Below are 27,997 nucleotides of genomic sequence, written 5' to 3'. Positions count from 1 at the left end.
CTGTAGGGATTCGTTTCCAGCATTCAGAAGGACCAAATTATGGAACTCACTACGATATTCAACACTTTTCGGAACATTTTTCTCGAACGATTTGTTGTACAGCAGCAGATATTTTGCTCTCTTCCTCAGAACGCGTTCTGATTGGCTGGTGTTGACATGGGTCAAATGAGACAGGTTTTTCAATAGTGTACTATTGAAATACTTCAATGCTTTTTCTTTACACGCTTAAGTTGAAAAATTTCGATTGTATTGGTAGTTAGATTACATGAATCCTTTCACAGATCACTGAGCTATGAGCTTTAAAAATACGAGAAAGGCAAAAGCGCCTTATGAAATATCCTCTTTGATACTCGTTTATACCAAACATTTCAGAAAAGTTTTATTTTGAATTATTTGAAATTATGTCACACAACTGAATATTTTATCATAAAATTGTGATCATATTTCCGATGGCATGTAGCAAAAATTATGTTGATTCGTTAGATACAACAAGAGATATTCACGATCAAAAACTTATCACTCTCTCAGAGGGTAAATTTTGAAAAGGCACCCCATAGTAAAGTAAGACGTATTCACAAAACACAAGGGGTGTACAGATGGTAGGGTAACAGAGGTATTTTGGCCCACTTTAGGATTGATTTTATTTTGGCCCACTTTATAAAAATATCCACCAAATATTGTAATATCACTAAAAACCCCTACCGCAATATGTATTTTAATGTGATTAGTTTCAAATTGATGCAAAATGAGTTACTTAACATCGATAAAATCCGATGAAATCGATAAAGTTTGCTAGGTGGGCCAAAATATATGAAGTGGCCAAAATACCTCTTTTACCCTAAATAGTTCGCGCAGTACAACTAGTGCATCACGAAAAATTATTTTTATAAGAATTTACTCATACTGGCATGATTGTTAGTCTGTGGTTAATCCGCAAAGAACGTTGTTAGATTAGATTGAAAGTATCTTACATTTTTTTAATTTGTTCCAATACATGATAAACTGTTGAGCCTGGCTCTGGTGCAAGATGATTCTGTAATTCGGAATAAATGAATTCAGTAAGCCAAATTTTATTCCTCGTGCCTAGTGTATTGTGAATGCGTCTAATTTCGTCATATTTAATAACTCCATTTCAGCGTTGCAAACATGGACATATGTTTGTATTTTAGAAGTAAATGTTAAACGAGGGCCGGACAGTTATATTTCTTAAGGGGGATCAGTTCACGGCCGATGGTTCGCAGGGCCTCGTACAGCTTTCACAATCTCGATTTCTTCACAATATTTTTAAGTTTTTTAATTTGGTTCTGATGGCACAAAATTTAAATTAATAAAACTTTTTCAACATTTTCTCAAATGGTTTGTTTATTTATTATGGCTCCGTGGAAATTAGCTCGTATCAACTTAAACAGTGTTGCGCAAGAGATTATTTTTATCATTATCAAAGGGTCGCTATATTTGTGGTAACTGGCGGTAAATCACTCACGAATACTTTTTATTCCTATTATCTCCCTTCGGAGTGCCTGGTCGTGTCGTCGTTGTAATCTTGAGTTTATCTTTGGCTCTAATATTCCGGGTGGTCAGTTAAATGTTTATAGCGGTGGTCTTATAAGTCAGTTGTCGTGTGTTCGAGCACCGACCTGGAAAGATTCTTGGTATCGTAGCACTAGTCATGTAATTATTCTGAACGCTAAGAATCGGCCGCAAACTCAGTTGAAATCATTGATAATGATAATGATGGTAATATGATGTATGTTCTTTGGAGTAATATTGAACGAGCGTGTATTAAACGTCAAACAGCTGCGGGTGACTGAAATAACAAAACCGGTTCGTCTGATGTACTGTCGATCGACTATTAGTCAGCTGTCATCTTTTATCTCGTTCAAAGTTCAGTTGAAAAATTGAATGAAAAAAGGAATACATACCTAGGAGTTCTAAAGTGATATTGCTTAGATCAAAGATCTCATAACACATAGTGTTAGATATTCTACTATAAAGTAAAACTGTAGATTTGCTGTCTGATTCAAGAAATCAACTATTTCGAGAGGTGAGTAAAATTTATCGATTACCATGAAAATCAATAAATTTCTGATTGCACAAATGAATTCCTTTTTTTTTTTTCATTTGATTTGTCAGTTTTTAGACGGCTGAAACTGTTCTTACCTTGCTAAAATTGTAAATGGTAGAGCTAAAGATTATTCCATAAAAAAAAGTTTCGAAAGACAGTACAGACAGTACATCAAAATGATTGAGACATCAAGCAAAGAGTATCCATTTTGTGCACGGAGTATTCATATATATTATTGATTTTCATGAGATGGTCAGTGAACTTTAAAATATTTCATAGCAATCATTTTGAGAAATATTATTCGTTATTCAAAAGATGAGAAGCAGTAAATTTTTCAATGTTTAAAATGCAATATCTGTGAAGTTGGGGTGTGGGTGTTTGTGAAACAAAGCTTCTACTGGATCGACTGGTGTCTGATATCTAGTCGCGCATTCCTATGAACATATTCTGTCAGAAAATGATTAAATTTTATGAGAAATAAAGGTATAATTATAAAAGTATTATTCGCACCTTATGAAATTCACTATGCATTATGGCTAAATGCAGAGCGGTCTCATATGCGATGCTACATTTATGTTTATCGTATTTTCCATATAACGCGCTGTATAATACATGAATATAACAATTTCTATCCGTGTCGTATGCCTTTAGGTGCTCCTGTGTGTTCTAGTGTGGTGCTACAATATTTTCGTATGTGTGCAATTCTCTGAATACGAGGAGTTCATTGAGTTTATAAACTAGAAGTAAACAAGTTGTTTATCTACTAAACTAACTCATTGATACGTCATATGACGTTCATGACGTTGATGGCATGATTTCTGATATTGCTTTTGATTGGCTCGTTTACAGGAGGTACGTTCTGCGTGCGGTATTGAACAGTTTCCTTCCTTTGTTGTGGTTTTATTTGCTTCGCTGAAAAAAAAGTTGAAAAACAGCTACTCGTCTACTAGCATAGAAGTAACATCGATTTAAACAGCAGTGATTTATGCTTTTAAGTTATCTATTTGACTTCTAGTTACGATTCTTACATGCATGGAATCCAATCAATGATTCTCTTATAATAATTGGGTTATTACTTGTTCGCCGAGAGATAATTGGGTTCTACAAGGCAAAGGATCGAATACAATTTTGTTTTCGCAAGAGAACAACAATGGTTCTTATTAACTACACTTCTAGAGATTCGCGGTTTACAGAAGAATTATTTTAAATTTTAATTTTTTTTCTTCAACTTTGTCCCATAACTTCTTAACCGCTAGTCTGCTTAGACGCGATTGATAACAAAGCCGACCTACAACTGAATATTTAAAGCGTACATAAGATTATTGACGTCATGATGACGAGTTTCCAGATAAGGTCCTTGTAATTTTATGATTGTATTATTTACCTGTTTTCGTTTTAACCCATTATAACCCGGGGCTTTTAAAATTTAAATCAAATGAACTGATATCATCAGTTCCATCATATTATGTGTTGAAGATTATGGGAAACACGAACCCACTGTTAAAAATCTTTTCTAAACGAAATTATGCCACCGTATGATATATCATACACACAAATGTTAGCATCAAATTTTACATTATTTTACACATTATTTGAGATTTGTTTTCTAGATGTAACCCTTTGAGAGCCTCTGCTATTGTTTTGACACAAGATATAAGTATAAGCGCATAATTTGACCAAAAAATACAAAGCAATATATAACTTACTTTGCACTACCATTTCTAGTCGTTAGTAGGTCAAAGGTCAAGGATCAAAATACAATTAAATTTTGAAAAACAAACAGCAGATTTAATACCCAAAGAAGTTGCGTAGTGTTGTTTATCTGTTTTTGTTATCGTGAAGCTGTTGGGTAGTGCAGTTCCACAGTAAACATTTTTTTGTAAAATAGATATTTCTACGTATGATATATCATACGCTAGGACATAATGGGTTAAGTTTAGATTAGTTGATCGCCCGTGTTTCACAAAACACATCAACATTAATATAACACAATTGAAGCTCAAGAATAATTCATCATGCTTAACGTGCATCATATCTAAAAAGACACAATTGCGATATTTTCAACCACACGAAGTGATATTTGCATTACAAAGTAATACGCATTTCGTAGTCTGCATAGATTTATAACATAGTACCTTAACATGCGGTTCCTAAGAAATAAATATATGAACACAATTTGAATACTATCATGTAGTTCTTGACATTCTTTAATTTCTTGTTTGACGAAAACAGGATTTATTTAATATGACGGCATATGATTCTAAGCTTTCTTTTATCTCTACACTGGCCAATAGGTGTATTTTTTATTATGTCCTCGATCAGACAGATTCGCTTGGGCAATTACCGGTACTGGTGTTCAGGAAAGAAAAAAATTGTGAGCGTTTTTTGTGTCAGATCCAAACTTTATGACGTTATGGTTTTGTGAGTATCCAGGAAGTTTGATTGGCAGACGATTCCCCTGGATAAGAGAATGTTACAAGTTTGAAACTCGTTTCTACGGTAACTTTTTCGACTATTATTCTTTTTTCAATATTTTTATTTTCGATGGATACTGGTAAAACTTAAAATAAACTCAAGGTTTTTCTATGTCATAACACAGAAAACAGACCTCCAGGTAGAGATTTCAATTTGTGTAAGAAATTCAACGATTGTTTTGAAAAGCAATCATCAAGTAGTAATTCTCTTGTAGAGGCGCTTCGAACAGCACAGCAAAGTGTGTGTGCACTATTCTAAAAATATTTCTTCGTACAATTTTCTCGGAGATGACTGGACCGATTTTAACAAACTTAGACTCGTTTGAATGCTGCTATTAGGTTGTGAATCAAGTTTAAAGATTAAGACGCTGTAACATGGTATATAGAGACGCAACCGACAGAATGAATTTGTCACAATATCAATATCGTCAGCGAAGCCAAAAAGTTGTACGAACTTTCGGAAGATCGTGCCACTCGTGTCGATCCTCGCTCTTCGAATCACACCTTCCAGGGTAATATTGAATAAGATACAAGAAAGTCCATCACCTTGACGTAGCCCTCTCCGAGATTCGAAGGGACTCGAGAGCGTCCCAGATACTCGGACGTAGCACATCACTCTATCCATCGTTGCTTTGGCCAATCGCGTCAGTTTATCCGGGAAACCGTATTCGTGCATGATCTGCCATAGCTGTTCTCGATCGATTGTGTCGTATACCGCTTTGAAGTTAATGAATAGGTGATGCGTGGGTACGTTGTATTCACGACACTTCTGGAGTACTTGTCTTATCGCGAATATGTGATCCGTAGTGGCGCGGGCTCCAGTAAATCCCGCTTGGTACGGCCCTATGAATTCCTTAGCTATTGGTGATAGACGACGGCAAAAGATTTGGGAGAGTACCTTGTAGGCGGCGTTCAGTAATGTGATTGCGCGGTAATTGCAACAGTCTAGCTTATCGCCCTTTTTGTAGACGGGACATACCACCCCATCCATCCATTCCTGCGGCAGAATCTCCTCCTCTCAAATCCTAGAAATCATCCAGTGCAGCGCTCTAGCTAGTGCCTCTCCTCCATGTTTGAGCAGCTCGCCTGGCAACTGGTCATTGCCCGCGGCTTTGTTTATCAAATCTCTCCTCACTTATCTCCAAAAGATCAGGGGCTGGAAATCTGTCGTCGGCTGAGCGTGCACCCAGATTGATTCCTGTACCGTTCTCTGTATCTTGTGCTTCGCCATTCAGATGCTCGTCATAGTACTGCTTCCACCTGTCTATCACCTCACGTTCGTTCATGAGAAGGTTACCACTGGTATCTCTGCACATTTCGGCCTGTGGTGTGTAGCCTCTACGTGAGCGGTTCACCTTCTCATAGAACTTCCGTGTGTCATTTGCGCGATACAGCTGTTCCATCGCTTCGCGACATTGGTCTTCCTGGTGGCGCTTTTTCCTCCGGAAAACCGTTTTCTGTCTGTTCCGTGCCTGTCTGTATCGTTCCTCGTTCGCTCTAGTGCGGTGTTGCAGCATCCTCGCCCCTGCTGCATTCTTCTCTTCGACCAACTGCTGACATTCGCCGTCAAACCAGTCATTTCCTCGATTCGATAACCTCGTACCTAGAACGGTTGCAGCAGTGCTACTCATAGCGGGCCTCATGTTCCTCCAGCCATCTTCAAGAGTCGCCGCGCCAAGCTGCTCTTCCGTTGGTAGCACTAGCTCCACTTGTTGCGCGTATTCCTCTGCAGTACGAATGCTACGTAGCTGCTCGAGATTGAGTCCCGGCGTTCCTGTGCGACGAGTATTGTGCACCGTCGATAGTTTTGAGCGCATACAAACCGCGACAAGGTAGTAGTCAGAATCAATATTGGCACTGCGGTAAGTGCGGACATTGATGACGTCGGAGAAGAATCGCCCATCGATGAGAACGTGGTCGATTTGATTTTCCGTATGTTGATCAGGTGATCTCCAGGTGGCTTTGTTGATATCTTTGCGGGGGAAGAAGGTGCTTCGAACTACCATTCCTCGGGAGGCTGCAAAGTTTACGCATCGTTGACCGTTGTCGTTTGTTACCGCGTGCAGGCTCTCCAGCCCGATCACGGGCCTGTACATTGCCTTCCGGCCTACCTGAGCATTCATGTCGCCGATGACGAGTTTTACATCCCGCCGTGGACAGCTGTCGTAGGTTTGTTCCAGCTGCGCGTAGAATGCTTCCTTCACATCATTGGGTCTCGTCTCATGTGAGCAGTGCCCGTTGATGATGCTGTAATTGATGAAACGGTCCTTGATCTTCAATACGCACATTCTATCACTGATTGGCTGCCACCCAATCACTCGCTGGCGTATCTTGCCCAACACTACAAATCCAGTTCCTAGAACGTTGGTTGTGCCACAGCTCTTGTAGAAGGTAGCCGCTCAATGCCCACTTTTCCACACCTTCTGTCCCGTCCAACAAAGTTCTTGCAGTGCTACGACATCGAAGCCGCGGATTTGAAGCTCATCATGCAGCATTCAGTCGTATCCTGGGAAGCCAAGCGATTTGCAGTTCCATGTGCCAAGCTTCCAATCGTAGTTCTTAGTTCGTCGCGTAGGTCTTTGCCGATTATTCCGAGTCGTATTTATATCCTGATTATTCGTAACAAGTGTTTTCCGGGCGGCTTTTTAGGCCTGCACCAACCTCCTGTCTCGCCGGAGGACCATCGTGTCAGTACTGTTTAGAGTCATACACTGACACAAGAACGGTAATCAGCCGCTCCCTGTCACCATACGACCAAGGTCCCACCGGGGTTGGTTACCCGATCTTTCCTATGGTTGCTCGTACCCCAGCCAGCACTGCGGGGAGGTAGGGATAGGAGTTACTGGACAAGAGGCTAAGAACCACATTGGGGCCTGAATTGCGCATTGTCCAGTCGTTTATCAACCTCAAGTTCAAGTGTACTATTAAAATATAATTGAATAACCTGCATCAGAATCAGATAAGTGAAATTATTATTGTATTATTTATTTCTGAACGCAAGAATATAAAATAACTGAAAAATTCTTCTTCTGTAAATATTTTGTTTTTGGTTTGAAATTTCAATGACAGAAATTTATATTTTGTTGACATTTTCTCATGAAGACTGTGTGGTGAATTTTGATATTGTAACTCTTATATAAAACTAAATAATTGTAATTTCTACCATTGAGATGTTCATTTCTACCCGGGATTACTTGTGAATAGGCAAAACCAAGTAATTCCTTTAGTTCATTGAAAAAAAACTTGTAAACATGTTTATTTTCTTTCGATATTGCGCCATTTGATTACAAACAACTTTTGTGAAGACACCAACTACAAAAAACTACTATTTAATAGTGAGAATATTTTTGTCAAGCTAATTTCTTGTTTCGGACCATAGTGCAATGCTTTTCAAATAATCTGCTTCCATTCTAAAATAAGTTGTTTTTAGACCTATACAATTGAATTTATGTGTCACCAATCTTCCAAATTAGTTTATTATGTTTTCTGTGAACGTTGCATGAGGACATGAGATGATGCCAATGTATTCAACTAGCTTCCGCTTGTTTTATTCGCGACTGGCACATTAATTTGATCTTTACGTAGGGTACTTTCCTTCTTATAACTCAAACTGCTCAAATTTACGACATAGTTCTCGGCTTTTGATCGGGTATCATGGAATAAACTATTCAATTACACGAAAATCGGCAGTTATTTTGTACTACACTTTAGTTTCGTTGGGACAAAGCCATTTATCGACAAGCTAGCTGAAAGCTTCTGTTAGTCGATTTTTTTCCAATTTGATTTAATAAAAATATTGTATTATTTAGATATTAACTAATAACAGAATCATTTTATTTTGTATCATTACTATGAAGATATGTCTATGACCTTCAAATACTTACTGTCACAAGTGTTTATTATATTGAAACGCTCAACACAACATGGCTTGTTTGCCTGCAAGCTATTTTTAAACTTATCATTATTGGCAAGCGTTTTCATAGCAGTTTTCTGAGGTACAAATGTAGTGGGATAAGAAAAAAAATCTTCGTCTATATGAAGTTAGTTTTTTGTTTTGCGGCACTGGCAGAAATTAAAGAAATATCAGTTGATAATATTTAATCGGTGAGTTATTAACTTGTGATAAGATTAGGATAATAGCGTATGGATTCGTATTTGATTCCGCAGAGCATAGTAGCTCAAATCAAACCAATAGTGGACGTAATGTGTGTAAATAAGTGATTTTTATCACTATGCAGAAATCAGAAAAATGTTGATGGTATTTGAAAATATAATGAAAAGCATCCAATTGAAAAACGAGTTAATGTCGTGTGAAAGCTACCCGACCTAGCTTAGAATCGCACTTGTATAACAATATAAAATGAAAAGTGTCTATAGGATTCACCCCGAAATGTGATTATTTCGGGTATACTAGATCTCAGTTCCCGGTTCCGAATGTACCGAAAGTAATGGCCAAACTCCAAAAAGGTGCTCTCGTCATTTTCTCAGATATGGTTGAAGGAAACTTGTCCGGTTTTGGAATTACGGGGAGAACACACTTATGTTGGATTTCCGATCACAGCAAGTTTGAAGGACTTGTGGTTCGATAGCTTACTATTGAATTTCATCTTTATCGGACTGCCGGTTCCGAAATTACAACGTAATATGTGCAAATCTATGAGAACAGGCGCACTCGATTTTCTCGGATATTTCTCAAGCGATTTTCAAAAATTAAAGTCTTGAAATTCTTTAAAAAGTCCCCGAAAAGTTGATCCAGATCCGACTTCCGGTTCCAGTATTACAGCATGTTAAGTTAAAATTTCTTTCATTTCTTGAGTATTTTTCCACAAATGCTGACGAAACGAGGTGCAAATTTTTATAAAACTAAAAATTCATTAATACTAAATTCATTTAGTTTCTGGTTTCCGCTTCCGAAAGCACCAATAATAGTGAAGAAAAGCTCTTAAAACGGAACTCACTTCGATTTCTCAGCAACGGTTAAACCAATTTTCACAATTCATGATTCAAATTAAAGCTCTCATTGTCTTATAGCATATGTGCAATTTCATCTGGATTCGACTTTCGGTTCCGAAATTATATGGCGATGAGTGTCGAAACTTTCAAACCCTCATACAAAATGACGATGCAGAACCGTTACGTGGTGGTACGAAAAAAAAACACCACCGTCTTCGGAACGAAGTACGCAGCGTTGAAGTTCGTAAAGCGTGCAAAGTTGTCACATTTAAATCTATACTCTTCAGAAGAAAAATCTCTAGATCTGTATCGGGTGATCAAAATTCTTTATTGAAAAGCGGTATATGAAAATGATAAGAATCGACATGAAAAAGTTATTAAATCAGAAAATGTTCTCTACTCACTTCGATTGCAAAAAAAATTATATAGATAAACCGTCATTAGCAGAATTATTTGTAGTGTTTACCATCCTTGATATTCTCTTTTATTTAATGTGAACCTAGTTGTTAGTGTTATCAAAAAAATAATGAACCCTCGACAACTTGTCGACATGGGCTCTTCAAGTGGGTATCGAGTTCTCTACGGAGAAAACTGAGCTGATTGTATTTTCAAGGAAGCGAGAACCAGCACAATTACAGCTTCAGCTAGGGGGTGAAACCATAGCTCAGGTCTTCACATTTGAATATCTCGGGGTCTGGTTCGACTCCAAAGGCACCTGGGGATGTCACATTAGGTATCTGAAACAAAAATGCTAACAGAGAATCAATTTTCTTCGTACAATAACCGGATCGTGGTGGGCTGCCCACCCAGGAGACCTGATCAGGTTATACCAAACAACGATATTGCCCGTGATGGAATACGGATGCTTTTGCTTCCGATCCGCGGCGAACACTCATTTCATCAAGCTGGAAAGAATTCAGTATCGTTGTTTGCGTATTGCCTTAGGTTGCATGCAGTCGACTCATACGATGAGTCTCGAAGTGCTCGCGGGCGTCTTACCGTTGAAAAACCGATTCTGAGATCTCTCATATCGAATGCTAATCCGATGCGATATCTTGAATCCGATGGGGATTGAAAACTTCGAAAGGCTTGTCGAGCTTAATTCTCAAACCCGTTTTATGTCCTTGTATTTTGATTACATGGCTCCGAATATTAATCCTTCTTCGTTTGTTCCCAACCGTGCTCATTTCTTGGATACTTCTGATTCTACTGTGTTTTGCGACACATCCATGAGAGAAGAAATTCGTGGAATCCCGGATCACGTGCGCCCTCAAGTGGCCCCAAATATTTTTTATAATAAATTTAGAAAAGTCAACTGTGAAAAGGTGTTTTACACTGACGCACAGTGGTTCGAATCAATAAAAACGTGGACATAAATCAGTAGCTGCCAAACCGTTCTTTTAATGCATATAGTTGCTTTGAAGAAATTATTTACAAATATATACCGCGTAATTTGATCCTATCAATAATTGTTCATGGCCTACTTTGACAAAAAATGTAACCATAACTTTTTTTTCTGAAGAGATAGAAATTTTTTTTCTTCAACAAAGTTTTAGAACTATTAAAACTAATTTACTTTGTCAAATATACCAAAAGTCTAGGTTGCACCGTTTCGGATATACAAAGCGTTTTTATGGCAACCCCCTTAAAATCAGTTTTTTATTTATAACTTGTTTCGAGTTAGTTTTTTATGCATACTTTCTTTGGAATAATTGAAGAAAATAAAAAATCCCATATTTTTGTTGAAGGTAGTGCATAGGTTTCTTGTTTCCTGGCAAAGTTATACAACATTTTACCTTTTTTCACCTATCATAAAACCTTACACAGAAGCGAAATATGCAACTGCATGCAGCTGATTTTTACAAAATTTGTAGGAAAAGATGTGCCCAATATCAAAAAAAAAATCTAAGTGGAACTCGGTGGAACTTTTTTTTTATGTCTTTTCAAAGTTAGTTTTAATTACTGAATTATGGCAACCCCCTTAAAACTAGTTTTCTAGTCATAACTTGTTTCGTGTTATTTTTTTATGCATGCTTCGTTTGGAATAATTGTAGAAAATATAAAATTTCATAATTTAGTAGAAACTAATGCATAAGTTTATTCTTTTCTGGAAAATATATGCATAATTTTACTTCTTACCTAGAAAACCTTGTGCCGAAGCGAAATATGCAACTTAATGCAGCAAACTTTTATAATACTTATAGGAGAACATGTACCTTATCCAATTTATTTTCCAATGAGAATATCTTGAGTACTCTTCGTGTGACTCATTTTCACTATGGCCATGCTGAAACCATGAATGGTTAAGAAACAGATGGCGTCACGCGTCTGCTATTTCTGTAACTCACTTTTGCAGTCGCCCGATCAACATCTCGTCTTAAAAATCGTGTTGCTTCGCGATAACTCAATTTATTTACACGTTTAAACATGAAATCTCTTCGTAAAGGTTTGTACTTTAACAATACTTTATCATATTTTGTCTAGAAAACATTTTTCCATTTTTGAAATATGTGTTGAAGTTTTGATAATTTTTCGGATTTTCAATAATTAAAACTAATTTTGAAAAGGCCTAAAATTGCATCTAGTTCCACTTAGATTTATTCTAATATCGTCAATTGTAAAAAGTAACAAAAAATTCAATTGTAAAAGGTAACAAAGTAATAATCCATGGAGCATTTCGCACAAAGCCTTTTTTCAACAGCCTGTAAAATATAACAAAGATACAAAAATTCGTCCAAGGCATGAATGTACGGTTTTTTCTTAGATTTCAAATAAGCCATTCCATAAAACAACCTTTATAGTTTATTGAATGAAAAAAGTTAAAAATTAATAAACAAATAAAAAAAATCCAAACTTGGGCACGAGGAAAAACAGCCGTGAAAAAGCGATGACAAATTTTTTTTCGACTCCTAGTAGCGTCTGACCCACTGATTTCGAATATTTATTACAAACCTATCAAAACTGGAAAGAAATTGTCACTGGAAGCAATTGATATGCTAGAACTTACAACAGAACAAGAAATTAGCGATACAGAAAACTCGGACGATAGCGTGACTGATACTGATTGATCGAATGCAATGCGACTAAGTGACATATTGTAATGATTTATTAGGTAACATTAACTACCTAGTTGATTGATTAGGTTGTGAAAAGTATTGGGAAAACTTAAATAAGTAACTTTGCTAACTTTGAAGTAGATACTTAGGTAATAGAGATAAATTCTACGTAGGTAAATCCAAAAAAACTGTTTTTAAAATAAAGCGAATATCTCAAAAAAATATTTTTTTTACATTATTCATATCTTCAGCAAAAATACTTGAAATGTTTTTTATCTTTGAAAAGAGATAGAAAAAAAAATTTTTTTCGTCAAAAACAAAATTATTTTTTTTCGAAATCGGTACTACCCCCTTAACAAAAATTAAGGTGCTACTTTCAAAAGAAGCGTTATATAATTTTGTAAAACTTCTTCGAAGACACGTTAGCTCTTTAAAATCAGTGAAAGGTACAGACTTGTGACCGTCTTTTTCCAGTTTTGGACCACTGTGCGCCCTCTGTTTCTTAACCATTTATGGTTTCAGCATAGCCATAGTGTAAATGAGTCACACGAATATTACTCTAGAAATTCTCATTGGAAAATAAATTTGATAAGGTACATGTTCTCTTATAAGTATTATAATAGTTTGCTGCATTAAGTTGCATATTTCGCTTCGGCACAAGGTTTTCTAGGTAAGAAGTAAAATTATGCATAAATTTTCCAGAAAAGAATAAACTTATGCATTAGTTTCTACAAAATTATGAAATTTTATATTTTCTACAATTATTCCAAACGAAGTATGCATAAAAAAATAACACGAAACAAGTTATGACTAGAAAACTAGTTTTAAGGGGGTTGCCATAATTCAGTAATTAAAACTAACTTTGAAAAGACCTAAAAAAAAAGTTCCACCGAGTTCCACTTGGATTTTTTTAAATGATATTGGGCACATCTTTTCCTACAAATTTTGTAAAAATCAGCTGCATAAAATTGCATATTTCGCTTCTGTGTAAGGTTTTATGATAGGTAAAAAAAAGGTAAAATGTTGTATAACTTTGCCAGAAAACAAGAAACCTATGCACTACCTTCAACAAAAATATGGGATTTTTTATTTTCTTCAATTATTCCAAAGAAAGTATGCATAAAAAACTAACTCGAAACAAGTTATAAATAAAAACCTGATTTTAAGGGGGTTGCCATAAAAACGCTTTGTATATCCGAAACGGTGCGACCTAGACTTTTGGTATATTTGACAAAGTAAATTATTTTTAATAGTTCTAAAACTTTGTAGAAGAAAAAAAAATTTCTATCTCTTCAGAAAAAAAAGTTATGGTTACATTTTTTGTCAAAGTAGGCCATGAACAATTATTGATAGGATCAAATTACGCGGTATATATTTGTAAATAATTTCTTCAAAGCAACTATATGCATTAAAAGAACGGTTTGGCAGCTACTGATTTATGTCCACGTTTTTATTGATTCGAACCACTGTGGGCTGGACCGAACTGAATACCTTACAAAATATTATGTTCGGATTCACTCAGACTGAGTTGTGCGTGTTTCCTCACATAATAAATCCTTCGCACATAAACACATCTCACAAACAATCAAAACAATTCGATAAGTCATTATCAAACCATTCTCCAGACGACCTAAAAAGTACATTTGAAAATAAAATGAGAATGTATAAAGTACCCTATGAATTGATTATTTAAGGTACTAAAAGAGGGTAACAAACCCCGGTGGGAGCTATGGAGCGTTGAGCGTTTGTTTCCCATGTCAGGAGCGGATCAAAACAGTGTCTGACTCGGAGACGTGGAAGACGAATTTTATGGTCGTCTAGACAAGACCTACGACGAGTACCCTAAACACGACGTTAAAATCAACATCGGGGACACTCAAATTGTAAAACATGCTCCCAAATCGACCATGTTTTGATAGGCGGCAAACATTCACAAGTTCTAAACCTTTCTATTCACGTCACAATAATCGGAAGAGAGAGTAAACAAAGAGAAACTATCACTTGATCATACGGCCATTTGAAAAATCAATCGAGATATAAGAAGTTGAGAGCAGCTGAGAAAACATTGCATAGATGTAAGAAACGTGAGTTTTGTGAGTGAGAAACCGACTTGATAGTAAAAACTATAGAGGCATAACACTCCTCAACATGGTACGTTATAGAGTGTGACAAATTCTCGATAAGTTTCCCAGAAAAAGACAAAATACATGGTGGCTGAGAGAGAATAGAGCATCCCTAACGGTGTAGGATCCGAGGTGGAGATTGATGGCGTGTTACAGCTGCTAATATGGCTTTCTACGGACTCTATAACTAGCTGAAATCTCGTAGCTTGCAGACACGCACAAAACTTCCTCTGTACAAGTCGTTGATACTACCTGTTGCCCTATATGGCCACGGTCGTTGAAGGAAACAGATATTCGAGTACCCAGCGTCTTTGAGAGAAAAATCCTGCGCCAATACTCGGCGGTAAACAAGAGAATGGAGAATGGCGCAGACGTACGAATCACGAGCTGTACCAAGTGTACAAACATGAGGGCATTGGAAGGTTTATAAAACGCAGCAGACTACAGTGAGTTTGTAACAAGAATGCCGGAAGAGATAATGGCCTACGTGATGCTCAGCAGAGAACCTGAGAGATGTCGTCGACTACGGGGTAAATCTTGCACTTGCTAGGTGTGTAAAATCGAGGAAGATGCGCACACAGAAGGAGCTCAAGACATTTGAATTGATAAATGATAAACTAGTAATATGACGATAAAAACGATCACACCAGACATTCACTCTCATTCTTGTTTACGACCGTATCGACCATACGACGAACGGATTCTTTCGAACAAATTCTCACTCGAAAGAATTCTAACGCGACTCGTTTGTCACAAAATATTTAAATATCAGTAAAACGCTAGAACGTGTACCAATTAAGTTTCGAACGTGTATTCGAACATCATTCGTGCGAACGAAAAGTCCCATTCTCGTTTTCCAGACGAATAGACGGAATGCCGTGGTTTGGATTCGTCAGTTTAATGTTGCGAATCAACCGTTCGAATACATTAAAAACAGTTTAATCGATTTCCAACAGCTTGCTTTTGGAATGTAAAAGTAATTTGAAGTTAAATTATAAATTTGCTTTTCGAATAAACCATTTAGAAAGCATAACAATCATAGTAAAATGCTTGTTTTTTTTCTGGCGAGCCTTCGAATATATGGGCGGTTCCAAGTTTTTATGCATAAATTTAACCATATTTATTAGGGTCTTTATGGAAAATAAGTCATGGGTTAACATGTTTTATTTTATATTAAATGTATGATATTACAAAATTGAATAAACATGTAGACTATCGAAAACATGATAAAATTGCAAGAAAAATGCAACATATTTTTCGCAGATACTACTGATCGGACTGCTATTTTCAATGCTTTTACTTCGCACTAAGCTTAGTTTTAAAATTTTATTTACCGACTTGAATAAAATTTATCATGAGTACGACATGTATTTATTATGTACCATTCATCACTTCTTTGATGTTTGAAATGTTCCTAAAAAACTACCTGGGATGCCAATTCTTCTTTTGCACAGGAATCGCGTTCGTACACATTCGACTGAAAACAAGAATGGCTTGTTCGCATTCGTTCGAAAGTATGTGTTCGTCGAATAGTCGATACGGACGTAGACAAACATGATGATACAAAATCAGCGATAAACAAAGTCGAATAACAAATAATATTTCAAACATTTTGATTACAATTTTTTAATGTAATATTATTCTTTTTTTAACTTCAGTATTCTTGTTGTATGTAACCATAAATAACAAGTACGTAGCACAAAGCGATCTCTTTTTTTTTCCAAATTGCAAACGGTTCACAAAATTTATCGTGTTGATCAGATAATATGTCTTGCTTAGAGAATTGTACTTTTACCATTCCAACTCAAATGGATTATTGGGCAATCCTATTTGTAATGTTAGGTCCTGCTGCCTGCGCTTTGGACGATGGACCTGCTGTGAACGGTAACAGTACAATATGTCACAGATTGAATGTGAATAGTAGTGCAATGGAGCTGTTAGCTCATTACTAGAGCGAACCGATCTCTTCATGCGTTCGTGTATCGTTTCATTGCACACATACACATATCAGCAATTGCTTCATAGCAAATTATACTCAACGAGAACGAACTGCATGCTTCGCAAAACGGGTTTTAGTCGACCGGCTAACTTCTAAGAGTAAACAGAGTCAGTTGTATAGCAGCATATAGAAGACGTATTATTATAGTCTGTTTGAAACAGACTTGCAGCTTTTATAGAAACTCAAAAGTTCAAACGAATAATAGTTTATGTCTTAGTACAATGCCCAACAAATATTGAAAAAAAGGAACGTGCGCTCCCTGAAAAAATGGTTCAATTTCGTAGATATTATTTATAGATCAAAGCTGTTCGGGTTGTGCCAATGCAAAAAAAAAATATTGTGACAGTGGTGAGTAATATTTTTGCAATATCATATTATATGCGACAGGTTTTTCAAACTACGTGTATTAGTTAGGGAAACATGCGCAAACATTTGGCATGGGACTTCATAACGTGTTCCGTGAAGTGCACACTTTTCAATTGAGTCAATTTTCCAGAGCATATCTCATCTAAATCAGCTTCTTATGTAAAAAGTTGATAAGCATGTTCTTGAAGCAAATATCCGCATGCGACAAATGTCTTTTGATTTGAAATATACCAATTCGACGCAATAGTTCGTATGTCATGTGGTCTGCTTATCTGAGCATATTAGGTGTTTTGCTTTGATACGTCAAAATTGACCATGGTGTGATTACTTCGTGAACTGTTATTCGTATTTTGCGACGGAAGCATAGTGATGTATAGACAAACCTAATTAAATAATGATAAAGCAATGTTTGGGACACAGAAATAGTGCAGCAAATCAAGTGTTATATTTACAGCAGTGATTCCGCTCTATACACTAATGCAAAACCAATGTCCGGCAGAAAGAAATGCTATTATTACACTCAAATTAGTGAACATATAGACGCTGCTACATCGGTGAAGTGTAGTTTAATAAATGTTAAATTTTGTATTTCTCTTTCTGTCTTTATCATACATAGGATATAAAATTCATCAAAGTCAAGATCAGTTAGTAGCATTGTTTGAACATTTTTACTTTTTTTATATACAATTTGATTCTACTGTATTTTATTGAACGTCACTAGCATTTTCGAAAAGTCACTGAACTTTCAAAGAAGTACAACTAACGTTAGAAAACAGATACGTATTTCAGGAATGTTTTTACCTTTCTCATAAACAAAAGCTATACAATCACTGTGAAAACCGACTTTTGAACCGAATGTCTCGTACTATTCGACTCAGCTCAACGAACTGAGTAAATGTCTGTGTGTGAGACAAATATTTTCTGAATATTGGCAGAACCGATTTTCACAAACTCAAGTTCAAATGAAATTTTATTTATTGCGATTGTGAGTCAGTGTCTACCAGATGCACAAAAGTGCCTGGTAAAACTGTCAAGAACCAAGATGCCCTTCACTTCGTCTCTCTAGGTGGCAGTATAAAATGTTTAACGCTTAACCAACTCTGAGAACATAGTCTGAGTTTCATTTTGGAGTATTTCAACACTATTTACCGGACTTACCAGAATTACCATTTACCAGAATCGGAAATCGGGAGCCAGAATAGCCGGATTTAATATGATTGCCCGTATACTAACAGTGACTAACGGTTGTAATAGTTTCGTACTCAGCTCTGAAATCTTTTTACGGTTTTTGCTTGTAAAAATCTGTTAACCAGAATTCAATAGCAGGCTATGGAACCATAAGATCTTTCATTTGAATCTAAGTTTGTGAAAATCGGTTGAGCCATCTCCGAGAAAAGTGAGTGCTTATTTTTGCTACACACATACACACGTACACACACAGACATTTTCTCAGTTCGTCGAGCAATCGTATGGTATATACCATTCGGCAATCCGGGCCTTGGTTAATGTCCAGCCTTGGATGATGTCCAGCCAGCGACTGGCACCATTAAAGAAGGTGACAAGCGATTATAAATACACTCTCCTACTCAATGCTTGATCGGAGAAATAGGTATAAAGCGAGAGGACTAGTGTTTGATGGACAGAGAAGCAGCGATATCAGATCTACGGAAATCTCCGTAGATCTACGGATTCGAACATTTTCTACGGATCTACGGATCCGTAGACAAAATCTACGGAAATTGGAGTTTTTCTACGGAAATCTACGGAAATTACAATTTATCAACGGAGAACTATGGAAACTAGTTTTGTCTGGCGAACAAAAAAAAAAAGGTTTTCACCGTGAGAGCTTCCGAGAAAAATGCCAATCTACGGAAATGACACTACTACTATCTGGCATCGCTGCAGAGAAGATGTTTGGATATAGGGTGTCGGTCGGGTGACGGCCAGGATGTAGACCATGTTCGATGTACGTTGCTACCATGTCTGTGAGTTTTAGTGTGGCTAAAGCAAGATCAGAGTGGCGAAATGGTAGCGCGTATGCACGGAATACATAAGAACGCAGGTTCGAGTCCTGTCTCTGAGCGTATCTTTTTCCAAAAATTCATCTTTTCTGTTAGTTTTTCTTTCACTTGGCTTCTCTAATATATATTTCCGCTCAGTCATTCCAAAAACTGAACTTAGTCATGGCGGCTTTACGTCAAACTAAAAATAACTAACTTTGCAACGCTTGAAATCTATACAAATTGAATTTGGTCTTGTAGGCCAAGATTCAGGCTTTGTTAAATCGTATTTGACCATTCCGTACACTCTATTGTTCACTGTACTGTATTGTCTTTGTTTCTGACCGTAAATGATTTTTGTGAGATGCGAGCACGAACTGGGTTTCTTCTTCTATGTTATTGCTTGTCTTTCAAAATTATAAATTGAATGATAAAAATCAACTATTGCGCAAATTCGTTAATATTACAAAGCTAATAACAGAGATAACATATATCGGTATATTGAATAGAAAGTTAAAAATACTTGTTTGTTTGATAAATTAATAATTTTCTCTCGGTAGCCGGGTGCCCAGATCAACCACTATAACCAATTATTAATTTGAATAAATAATTAAAATAATAAAGCGTAAATAATAAGAAATCAAGTCGCGCGTGAAATCGGTTGACCTTTGTTTGTTATTTAAAATGATTTTACAAAAAAAATTTAAAATATGTCACTACAATAAATCAACTATTTTGTCTAAATCCCTTTTCACTCGTTTATTTTATAGTAGGTAATTTCATTTAGAAAAAATAGGGAAGTTTTCATTCGTTACGCGATATTCTTACAAATTTTTCTTCAATTTGCTCGAATAAGAGCTGTGAATCAAGACTTCCCGGGACTTCAATATAAGATATTGTTAAAACTTTCACTCGGAAAGCCAGTGAGGTTAGTGCTGCATCTTGAAACCAGAACATACTAGGTCGCACGCGAATACTCCCATTACTGAATTTTATGCTAACAAATATCCTTCTCCCGTGACACTTGTGGAGTGGGCAGTAGTATATACGGTCTCTAGTAACAACAAGCGTTGGAATAACATCTCTTCCCATTCCTTACACGGTCTACGTTCGGGCCTGGGGTTACCAGAAGATGTACATTGAAGGATGATTTACCAGTCCCAGGTTGGATCATCGCTCAAGCTCAAGCTCAAAGAAGAAACATCACCGTCGAATTAGTCGAAATCGGGCGGAACAAGGCCGTCTCTAACATCGATGTCATCTAAAATCATTGTCATCATCACAATCGGATTCCACAAGATAAGGGTGTTTCTTAATCTCATCTTAAAAATTTTACTTACAATCTTGGAGGATCGTTGTTGAGGGGCGCAGAAGTCAGAATGTCAGTTCGCCAAAGTTTTTATTGAAGATTTCAGGTTTTTCTAAATGCATTTGAATGAACATCACATAAACACTGCTAGTATGGTGTAGTGCGGATTAAGAAGGATGATAAACACTGAAAAATGTAGAATAGATACGAAATGGAATATAAGATAAGAATACTGCTTACAACTAGCTATTATATTCAAGAAAAAAATTAAAATGATAACAAAAGACACCTACGCAATATGGAATGATTAAAATGGAACCACTAGAAATAGAATAAAACAAGATATAAACAATGGCTAAAGGTAAGGAAACGGACATTAATAAATAATCAAAAGTGTTTGGTAATATTATAAATTTACTCATATTGAAAGAGGCGTTTATATGGTGCGCATGTGCTAATTCAGCCTAATATAAAGTGATAACGGGAAGTGAAAGCATTTTGGATAGGGCTACAAAACTGATCGGTACCCTTTCGGATTTCCTCACCAAAACGTTTCATAAGGATACTATAAGGAAACATTTTCTGTTCGCATAACTTTCAAACCAGAACTAAACGGATCAGGGTCATGTCGCCGAAAGCCATTTCGCCGAAAGCCGTTTCGCCGAAAGTCATTTCGCCGAAAGGGTCATTTCGCCTAATGTCATTTCGCCGAATTGGCCACTTCGCCGAATGTCATTTCGCCGAAAGCCATTTCGCCGAAAGCCATTTCGCCGAAAGCCATTTCGCCGAAAGCCATTTCGCCGAAAGCCATTTCGCCGAAAGGGTCATTTCGCCGATTCCTGCAATTGTCTTAAAATCGTAATGGAAATCGATTTAAAATAAAGACAAAGTAAAGATGATAACGTTAACGCCCGTTTTGTTGATCTACAATTGTACTTCTTGAATAAAGATTGATGGATGAACCTCAGAACGGAGTTCCCAAAGAAACTTGTTGACTACTAATCATCAAAGCAATTCCATAGGTATCTACCACGAAAATGTATGTGGTATTTTCTTTTTACTAAATAAAAAAATTTCTAATGCGGCTTCGCCACATCGATTTGATTTGTGTGCTGTCCGACCTCGCTACCGCTCGTTCGGACCTAACTAAAGCAAAGAAAACTAGCTTTGAGTAGACCGGGCAAATAAGGCGGTTACAGGTTTGTATGCAAGAGGTCGCCGCTTCCGACGGCGGGTCGGCGGTCAATTCAGCCGGCGTTGCCTCGGCGGCTTTATGCCGCCGAGCCATCTTGGCTTCGGTTATGTGGCTGCGCCACATCAGTTATACAGGAGGCATAATAACACAAAAAAATTAAGTATTCGAAATTACCCTTTTGGCGAAATGACCCTTTCGGCGAAATGACCAATTCGGCGAAACGACTTTCGGCGAAATGGCATTCGGCGAAACGACTTTCGGCGGAATGGCTTTTGGCGCAATGACCCGCTCCCGAACTAAACAGATTTGACTTGCAAAATAACACAAAAAATGAGAATATTTAATTTGTGCTTCCAACATACATCTCGTATCTCGCATATGTGATTTTGATTTTAAAACATTCTCTATTCTGTGTGTGATAATCTTTTCCAATTGATTATTGATAAAATTCTTTACGGAGTATCACGTTTCACGATCACTTCTGGATGGTAAATGAATTTTTTTTATCATGATTTGAAATATAGCCCTCGTACAATATCACTATTGAATTTTATGTAAGCCAGAGTTGCGATTTGGGCTTTTATTCCCAAAACATGACACAGCTTTATATGCATTTCATGTGTTTTTTTTTATCAATAAATAAATATCGGTCGGGTATTACGTTCGATTCAACATTACTGATAGTCTATGGTCGGTGTCATATCTAATCATGTCTATCTTTTATTTATAGATTCAGGAAAGGTGCTCAACAGTTGATAGTGTGTGATAGGACATCAAATAAAAACACAGATCAACATGAACAGCATTGTAAAAGTGTTCAGTAATTTCAAGGAATTCTACAGTGAAATCAACGGTGCAACGCTCACGGGAGCAATAGATGTAATAATCGTAGAGCAACCAGATGGCTCCTACATGTGTTCACCATTTCACGTGCGCTTCGGCAAGCTCGGAGTGCTGCGTAGTCGAGAAAAAATTGTTGATATTGAAGTGAATGGCGAACCAGTGGATATACATATGAAGTTAGGCGAGTCGGGCGAAGCGTTCTTCGTCGAAGAATGTCTTGAAGACGACGCAGATGTTCCAGCACATATGGCGACGTCTCCTATACCAAGCAGTTCCTTTAATGCAAACTTTCCAAGTTCTATCACCAACGTTGGCAAGGAGGAACAAGCCATTCCAAGACCTAGACGAAATTCTATTGATTTTTCTGTAGATGTTGCGGAGATAGAAAAAAATAAATTTGAAAATCAAAAGTCTGAATATAGTCAGAGACGGCACACAGATAATATTACCGGCAGGCCGGATTTGACTTTAACTAAAATAGAATATACTACCCAAAAAATTCGTCAAGAATGGGCCGAAGTAGAACAAGAACAGATATTTCAAATGGAAGCGATTGAGGCAATCAGTGGCGATTGGTCAAGCAGCAGCACTCAACTACAGACTACTGAAGCAAAAGAAATGCATTTCAAACCGATCGACGTAGCTCCAACTTCCGTACAGACTAAAGACCAAAGTACTGAATCGAGTGTTGTTGAAGAACAACAAAATACGTGTGCTGAGGAGAAACTGAATGCGGACTCTAAAACTAAGAAAAAACGGAGAAAGAAGTCTATCATGAAGAAAAAAAACTCACAACGCAAAAACTCATCCAGCAGTTCGGCGGGATCGAATAATTCAGACCAGAATGATGGAGCAGAAACTGACAGTATAACTGCATCTCAGCTTACTGCATCCTCGGTTAGTGATTCCCCTAAGGACAAAGAAAAGGAATCGTTCTTGGAAGAGCAGATGAAGGAAGCAGAACAATCAAAACATGAACCGGAAACGAAAGGTTCTGTGGAACCAGTTAGCCGTGTCCATGAAATAGATATTCATTTTTTCAGTGATACTGAAATAACCACTGGTGTTAGCCCACGGCAGTCCCGCCCATCAACACCGGTTCAGAGCGATACAGAATTTGAAATTTCCCAACGAGACACTACTGAAGATAATAATATGTCAGCATCTTGGAAATGGGGAGAACTACCAACTAAACCCGATGAATCGGAAGATTTTGATGCAACTCAAAGCAAACAAGCTCAACGAAATTCAATGCTTAGCGGGTTGATAAGCTTTATGAAATATAACAAGAAACTTCGTAAAAATGTCCCAGACGGACTTTATCTCTCCGATCTTGATGAATCATTGGACCCGGAAATAGCAGCTCTCTATTTCCCACCCTCATCGTCCAATATTCAACAGACACATAACGAAGAGGACAGGGAAAGCGGGAATGGTACATCATTACCTCAAAGTCCTACATCGCTTGAAGGAATAAAATGCCTCGATTCCGACTACGACGACAAAGTCGAAAAATTGTCCTTGGATTTCATTGCAATGTCTTTGTGTGGTGGATTGGAAAATGGCAGTCCAACCCCCGAAGAGTTCGACAAACACAGATTGTCATACTCGGATGTTTGCGCTAATCCGATCATATTCTCCTCTCCAGACTTAGTTGTTCGTATCAACGACAAGTATTACACATGGGCAGCGGCCTGTCCACAAGTAATGACAATGTTAGCATTTCAAAAAACACTTCCAACTGACTTTAGTGAAGTAATGAAATTTAAACCTCCGAAAGCTACATCCGAAGCCTCGAGTCAAGAAGAATTGGAATCGAAAAAACAAGCCCAGTCATCAGATGGTGGTCGTGGTGGCCGTTGGTGGTATTGGCGTCGATCTAATGACAAGTCGTCAATGAAAACAGAAAATGAGATAGTTCAACGTTCTTCGGAAGAATCGAAAACCTCAGCGGCGGCAACACAAACCTCTAGATCTAATTCCCCAGAAGATGGTCTTGTATCGACAGTAGAATGTACAAGCAAACCTAAAGATGATAGTTATAACGGTTCCTTGAGCTCGGAAGATCTAGAGCTACCTGTTGAGCAAAGTTTCAGCATGGAGAGGACTAACAGTCGACTCAATATTTTATCCGAAAAGTATCGCAAAACGCTTCGCTTGTCATCTGACCAGATTGATAGTTTGAATTTGAACAATGGAGTGAATGAAATTGTTTTCAGTGTAACAACTGCCTACCAAGGCACATCACGATGCAAATGTTTCCTATTCAAATGGAAACATAACGATAAAGTCGTTATTTCGGACATCGATGGAACAATAACAAAGTATTTGTGATGTAGTACGTTTTAAACATATATTATTAAACTTTCATGATTTATTTCAGGTCTGATGTTCTAGGCCACATTCTACCCATGGTAGGAAAAACTTGGGAGCAAATTGGCGTAGCGCAATTGTTTTCCAAAATTGAAGAAAATGGATATAAAATGTTGTATCTCTCTGCAAGAGCCATTGGGCAAGCGAAGGTATGTGATACTAATCGATGGTGTAGAATATTACATAGAACTTACACTTTTCTAGACTACACGAGATTATTTACAATCAATACGTCAAGGGGATGTTAAGTTACCAGATGGACCACTATTACTCAATCCCACTTCGTTAATGTCGGCTTTCCATAGAGAAGTGATCGAAAAAAAACCGGAACAGTTTAAGATTGCATGTCTTAGTGATATACAGGCGCTGTTTCCGGATAAAAATCCTTTTTATGCTGGTTATGGCAATCGAATAAATGTGAGAATTGTTTATCGCGCTTGAGAAATTTTACTTTAAATGCTTCTATTTCATCAGGATGTCTGGGCATACCGAGCCGTAGGAATTCCGATTTCTCGTATCTTCACCATCAATACCAAAGGGGAGCTGAAGCATGAATTGACCCAAACATTCCAATCGACGTAAGTATACATATCAGTATATTTTCACAGCGAATTTACTAACGCAAAGTCCAAGTAACACAAAAAAAAGCAACGTAAATCCAATTTATATGCACACAAAAAGTGTATTTAAGGCTTAGTGACTACTTGGGTATGTAGGATCATTGGTGAAAAATTTAACAGTCATTCAGGAGACTGATTTTTTCGAAAAAAATTGTAATCATCTTAACGTTAGATATTGTAAGAAATATCACTGAAGATGGACATCCAAATCATATCAAATATTTTCTTGAATCTTTATTCAAAATATTCCTTGTTTCTTTTTGATTTGTCATCTATTCTTCAAATGGTTCATCCAACCCTCCAATCTTATAACGAAAAACGAACCTGCTCAGTTACGCCGGCCAGTCACTGGTGGTAAATGATATATTTCCACCTGTAATTCGCAAGTCATCATCAGCGTCTGAAGGCTTAGACTGCGATGATGGCGATGACGAACCCGATAGGCATTTAGATGACGGTGAAACAGATAACCGCTTAGAGGATAGTGGGCAAAATTACTTCCCTGCCATGCATCGTAACTACCTAAAACGGCAGCAACCAAAAAGCGACAATGAAGATTGTGATCATGTAGAATTGCAGTTTCGTTGTGACATCGAATACTAGACAGCAAATACTCCAAAAGAAAGGCAAATTCATGCAAGAATATGTTTGAGTGTCATACACTGCATTTTCGAGATTTTTTTTTGATAACAGTATCTACTCAACATCATGCACCGATCCAAATGTCGATATGACTAAACTGATCAATGCTTCATAAATTTTTGAGTAAATGTGCTGTAATAGCTTTTTTGTTTTGTTTCCTCATCGCAAAGCTGCTGGTAAGCAACAAGTTAATTTAGAAAATCATCAATATTATTGCTCGTTAATTTCATCAGCTTTTTATAACATTTTGTTCTGTGCATAGCATAACAAACATTCAAGCTAGATAATCTCTACAATTACTCATTGATTGGATATCTATCAAGTCAGTTTTCAAATTTATAACCTTTCATATCAAATGATCATTGTAAACATTACTTGAAATTATGTATCGCAACTGTCAAGAAACTTCCCGTTAATGAAATGAAGACTCATTTCAATGTAATATTTTCAGGTACGCAAATATGGCATACATAGTGGACCAACTATTTCCGCCCATCAAGCATATCGAAGAGGAAGACAGTGAATTTACCAGTTTCAATTATTGGCGCAACCCTGTGCCGGATATTGAGTTGAACATTGAGTTACCCAGCAGTTCCCAAACAGGAAGTGGAGGCTTAACGTCCGTCCATGGCAATTCTCTTCTTGCGGGCAAAGTATCTCCAACAAGCTCATTGGTGCAACAAACTTTACCAACAATTCCAGAGAATTAGAACTTGAAATCATAACCAGAATCAGAATTCTATATTCAAATTAGCTATCGACTTATTCGTTTATTGCATGACTTATCCATGCAAACACTAAAGTCAAGAGTACATGAGACGTAAACCGGAAAGTCGTAGCAAAAGCATCGATAGCTTTCTATGTGAGTAATAACAACTAGCCCTATAATAAACATCGATACTACCAAGTGTATATAAAGCTACACAGACGCGCATTAAGTTATAACATAATCACAGTGATAAACGTCATAGGCTTATTCTTGCTCTTCTATTATAAATTGTATTCGATTGTTTTTTTTTCACTTTCTTCATGAACAAACCAAGAACTTTAGGTTTTATTTCCAAGTTATGTTAATTTGATGAAGATTTAAATGCAGGTGGTTTCAACTGATATAGGAATGGCAAGTAGAATGCCATAACTGAATGAGCTGAAGATATGTGATAATAGTTAGTTTTATTTATGAACACTTTTTTTCATATACTTGATTTATAAAGTAGCATAGAAGGATAAAATTAGTTTCATCGAAGGGTTATTTTAAGTCAATGTTTGATTCAATGTATGCTAAATATCGATATTATCGAGCGGTGCAAATGAACCGTATAACACTCACAGAACTCATAAGTTCGCTAAAACGTTAAAATAAATGCTACAACAGGCTTCAATAATTAACTGTTTAATTTACACCGAAATTTACTGAAAGAACTGTCCAAACCTATGTGCAATCTATGAACACAAACCTGAGTGCAACACCCGTTGCCGCAGTGTTGGTGATTGTCGAAAATTTGACAGAATTGTATACAACATTTTCAATCCGGTAGAAGATGCTACAAGAACTCGAGTCTCTCAATGCATGAACCGTGAGGGAATTTTGCTACATTTCTTCGCTCCACTTCATACTCTGAGTATTTCACGGCCCTTAAAAAAATGTACAGTTTTTATAATGATCGTTGCTGTGTGGAATTTCCCAAGAGAGAATCGCAAGTTGACAATTATCGCAGAAAATTGAATCGATGATTCAACTTGATGATTCTCATACTAGGTTGCAATATTTCAAAACCCTTGTGTGGAGCATTCACAGACATTTTCATAGACACAACTTATACAAAGGTTATATGCACATAGTTAGAATAAGCGGCAATAGTAAAATGATTCTATCGCAATTATCAACTGCCTGTATAGAATTGGATCGCGAAATGAGAATAAGCGACCGTTGGTTGCTTCAGAGAGGATCCCCAAAGCAGCGTGCTAACCTTCGATTC

The 27,997-nt window shown here is 37.0% G+C and overlaps 1 protein-coding gene across 4 annotated transcripts; it reads left to right on the top strand.

The window, feature by feature from the left end:
* Positions 1-1,828: 1,828 nt before the first annotated feature.
* LOC131435031 (phosphatidate phosphatase LPIN3) lies at positions 1,829-27,403 on the top strand. 4 transcript variants are annotated; one of them, XR_009230424.1, is made up of 7 exons: positions 1,829-2,044; positions 22,271-24,707; positions 24,767-24,905; positions 24,961-25,173; positions 25,231-25,334; positions 25,709-26,194; positions 26,470-26,609. XR_009230424.1 is itself a non-coding variant. In XM_058602496.1 (7 exons), exons 2-6 carry the CDS (start codon positions 22,336-22,338, stop codon positions 25,977-25,979), a joined length of 3,099 nt encoding a protein of 1,032 aa, XP_058458479.1. In that variant the 5' UTR covers positions 1,829-2,044; positions 22,271-22,335; the 3' UTR covers positions 25,980-26,002; positions 26,470-26,607. The 4 variants fall into 4 exon arrangements, 2 of the variants coding, with proteins under 2 accessions (XP_058458479.1, XP_058458480.1); XM_058602496.1 differs by having other exon boundaries at positions 25,709-26,002; positions 26,470-26,607; XR_009230425.1 differs by lacking the exon at positions 1,829-2,044 and adding an exon at positions 16,750-17,018.
* The last annotated feature ends 594 nt before the right edge of the window (positions 27,404-27,997 follow it).

Source organism: Malaya genurostris, chromosome 3 (assembly GCF_030247185.1).
Source record: "Malaya genurostris strain Urasoe2022 chromosome 3, Malgen_1.1, whole genome shotgun sequence".
In the NCBI taxonomy this organism is placed as follows: domain Eukaryota; kingdom Metazoa; phylum Arthropoda; class Insecta; order Diptera; family Culicidae; genus Malaya; species Malaya genurostris.
Note: the sequence above shows the minus strand (reverse complement) of the source record. Positions and strands in the feature narration are given on the sequence as shown.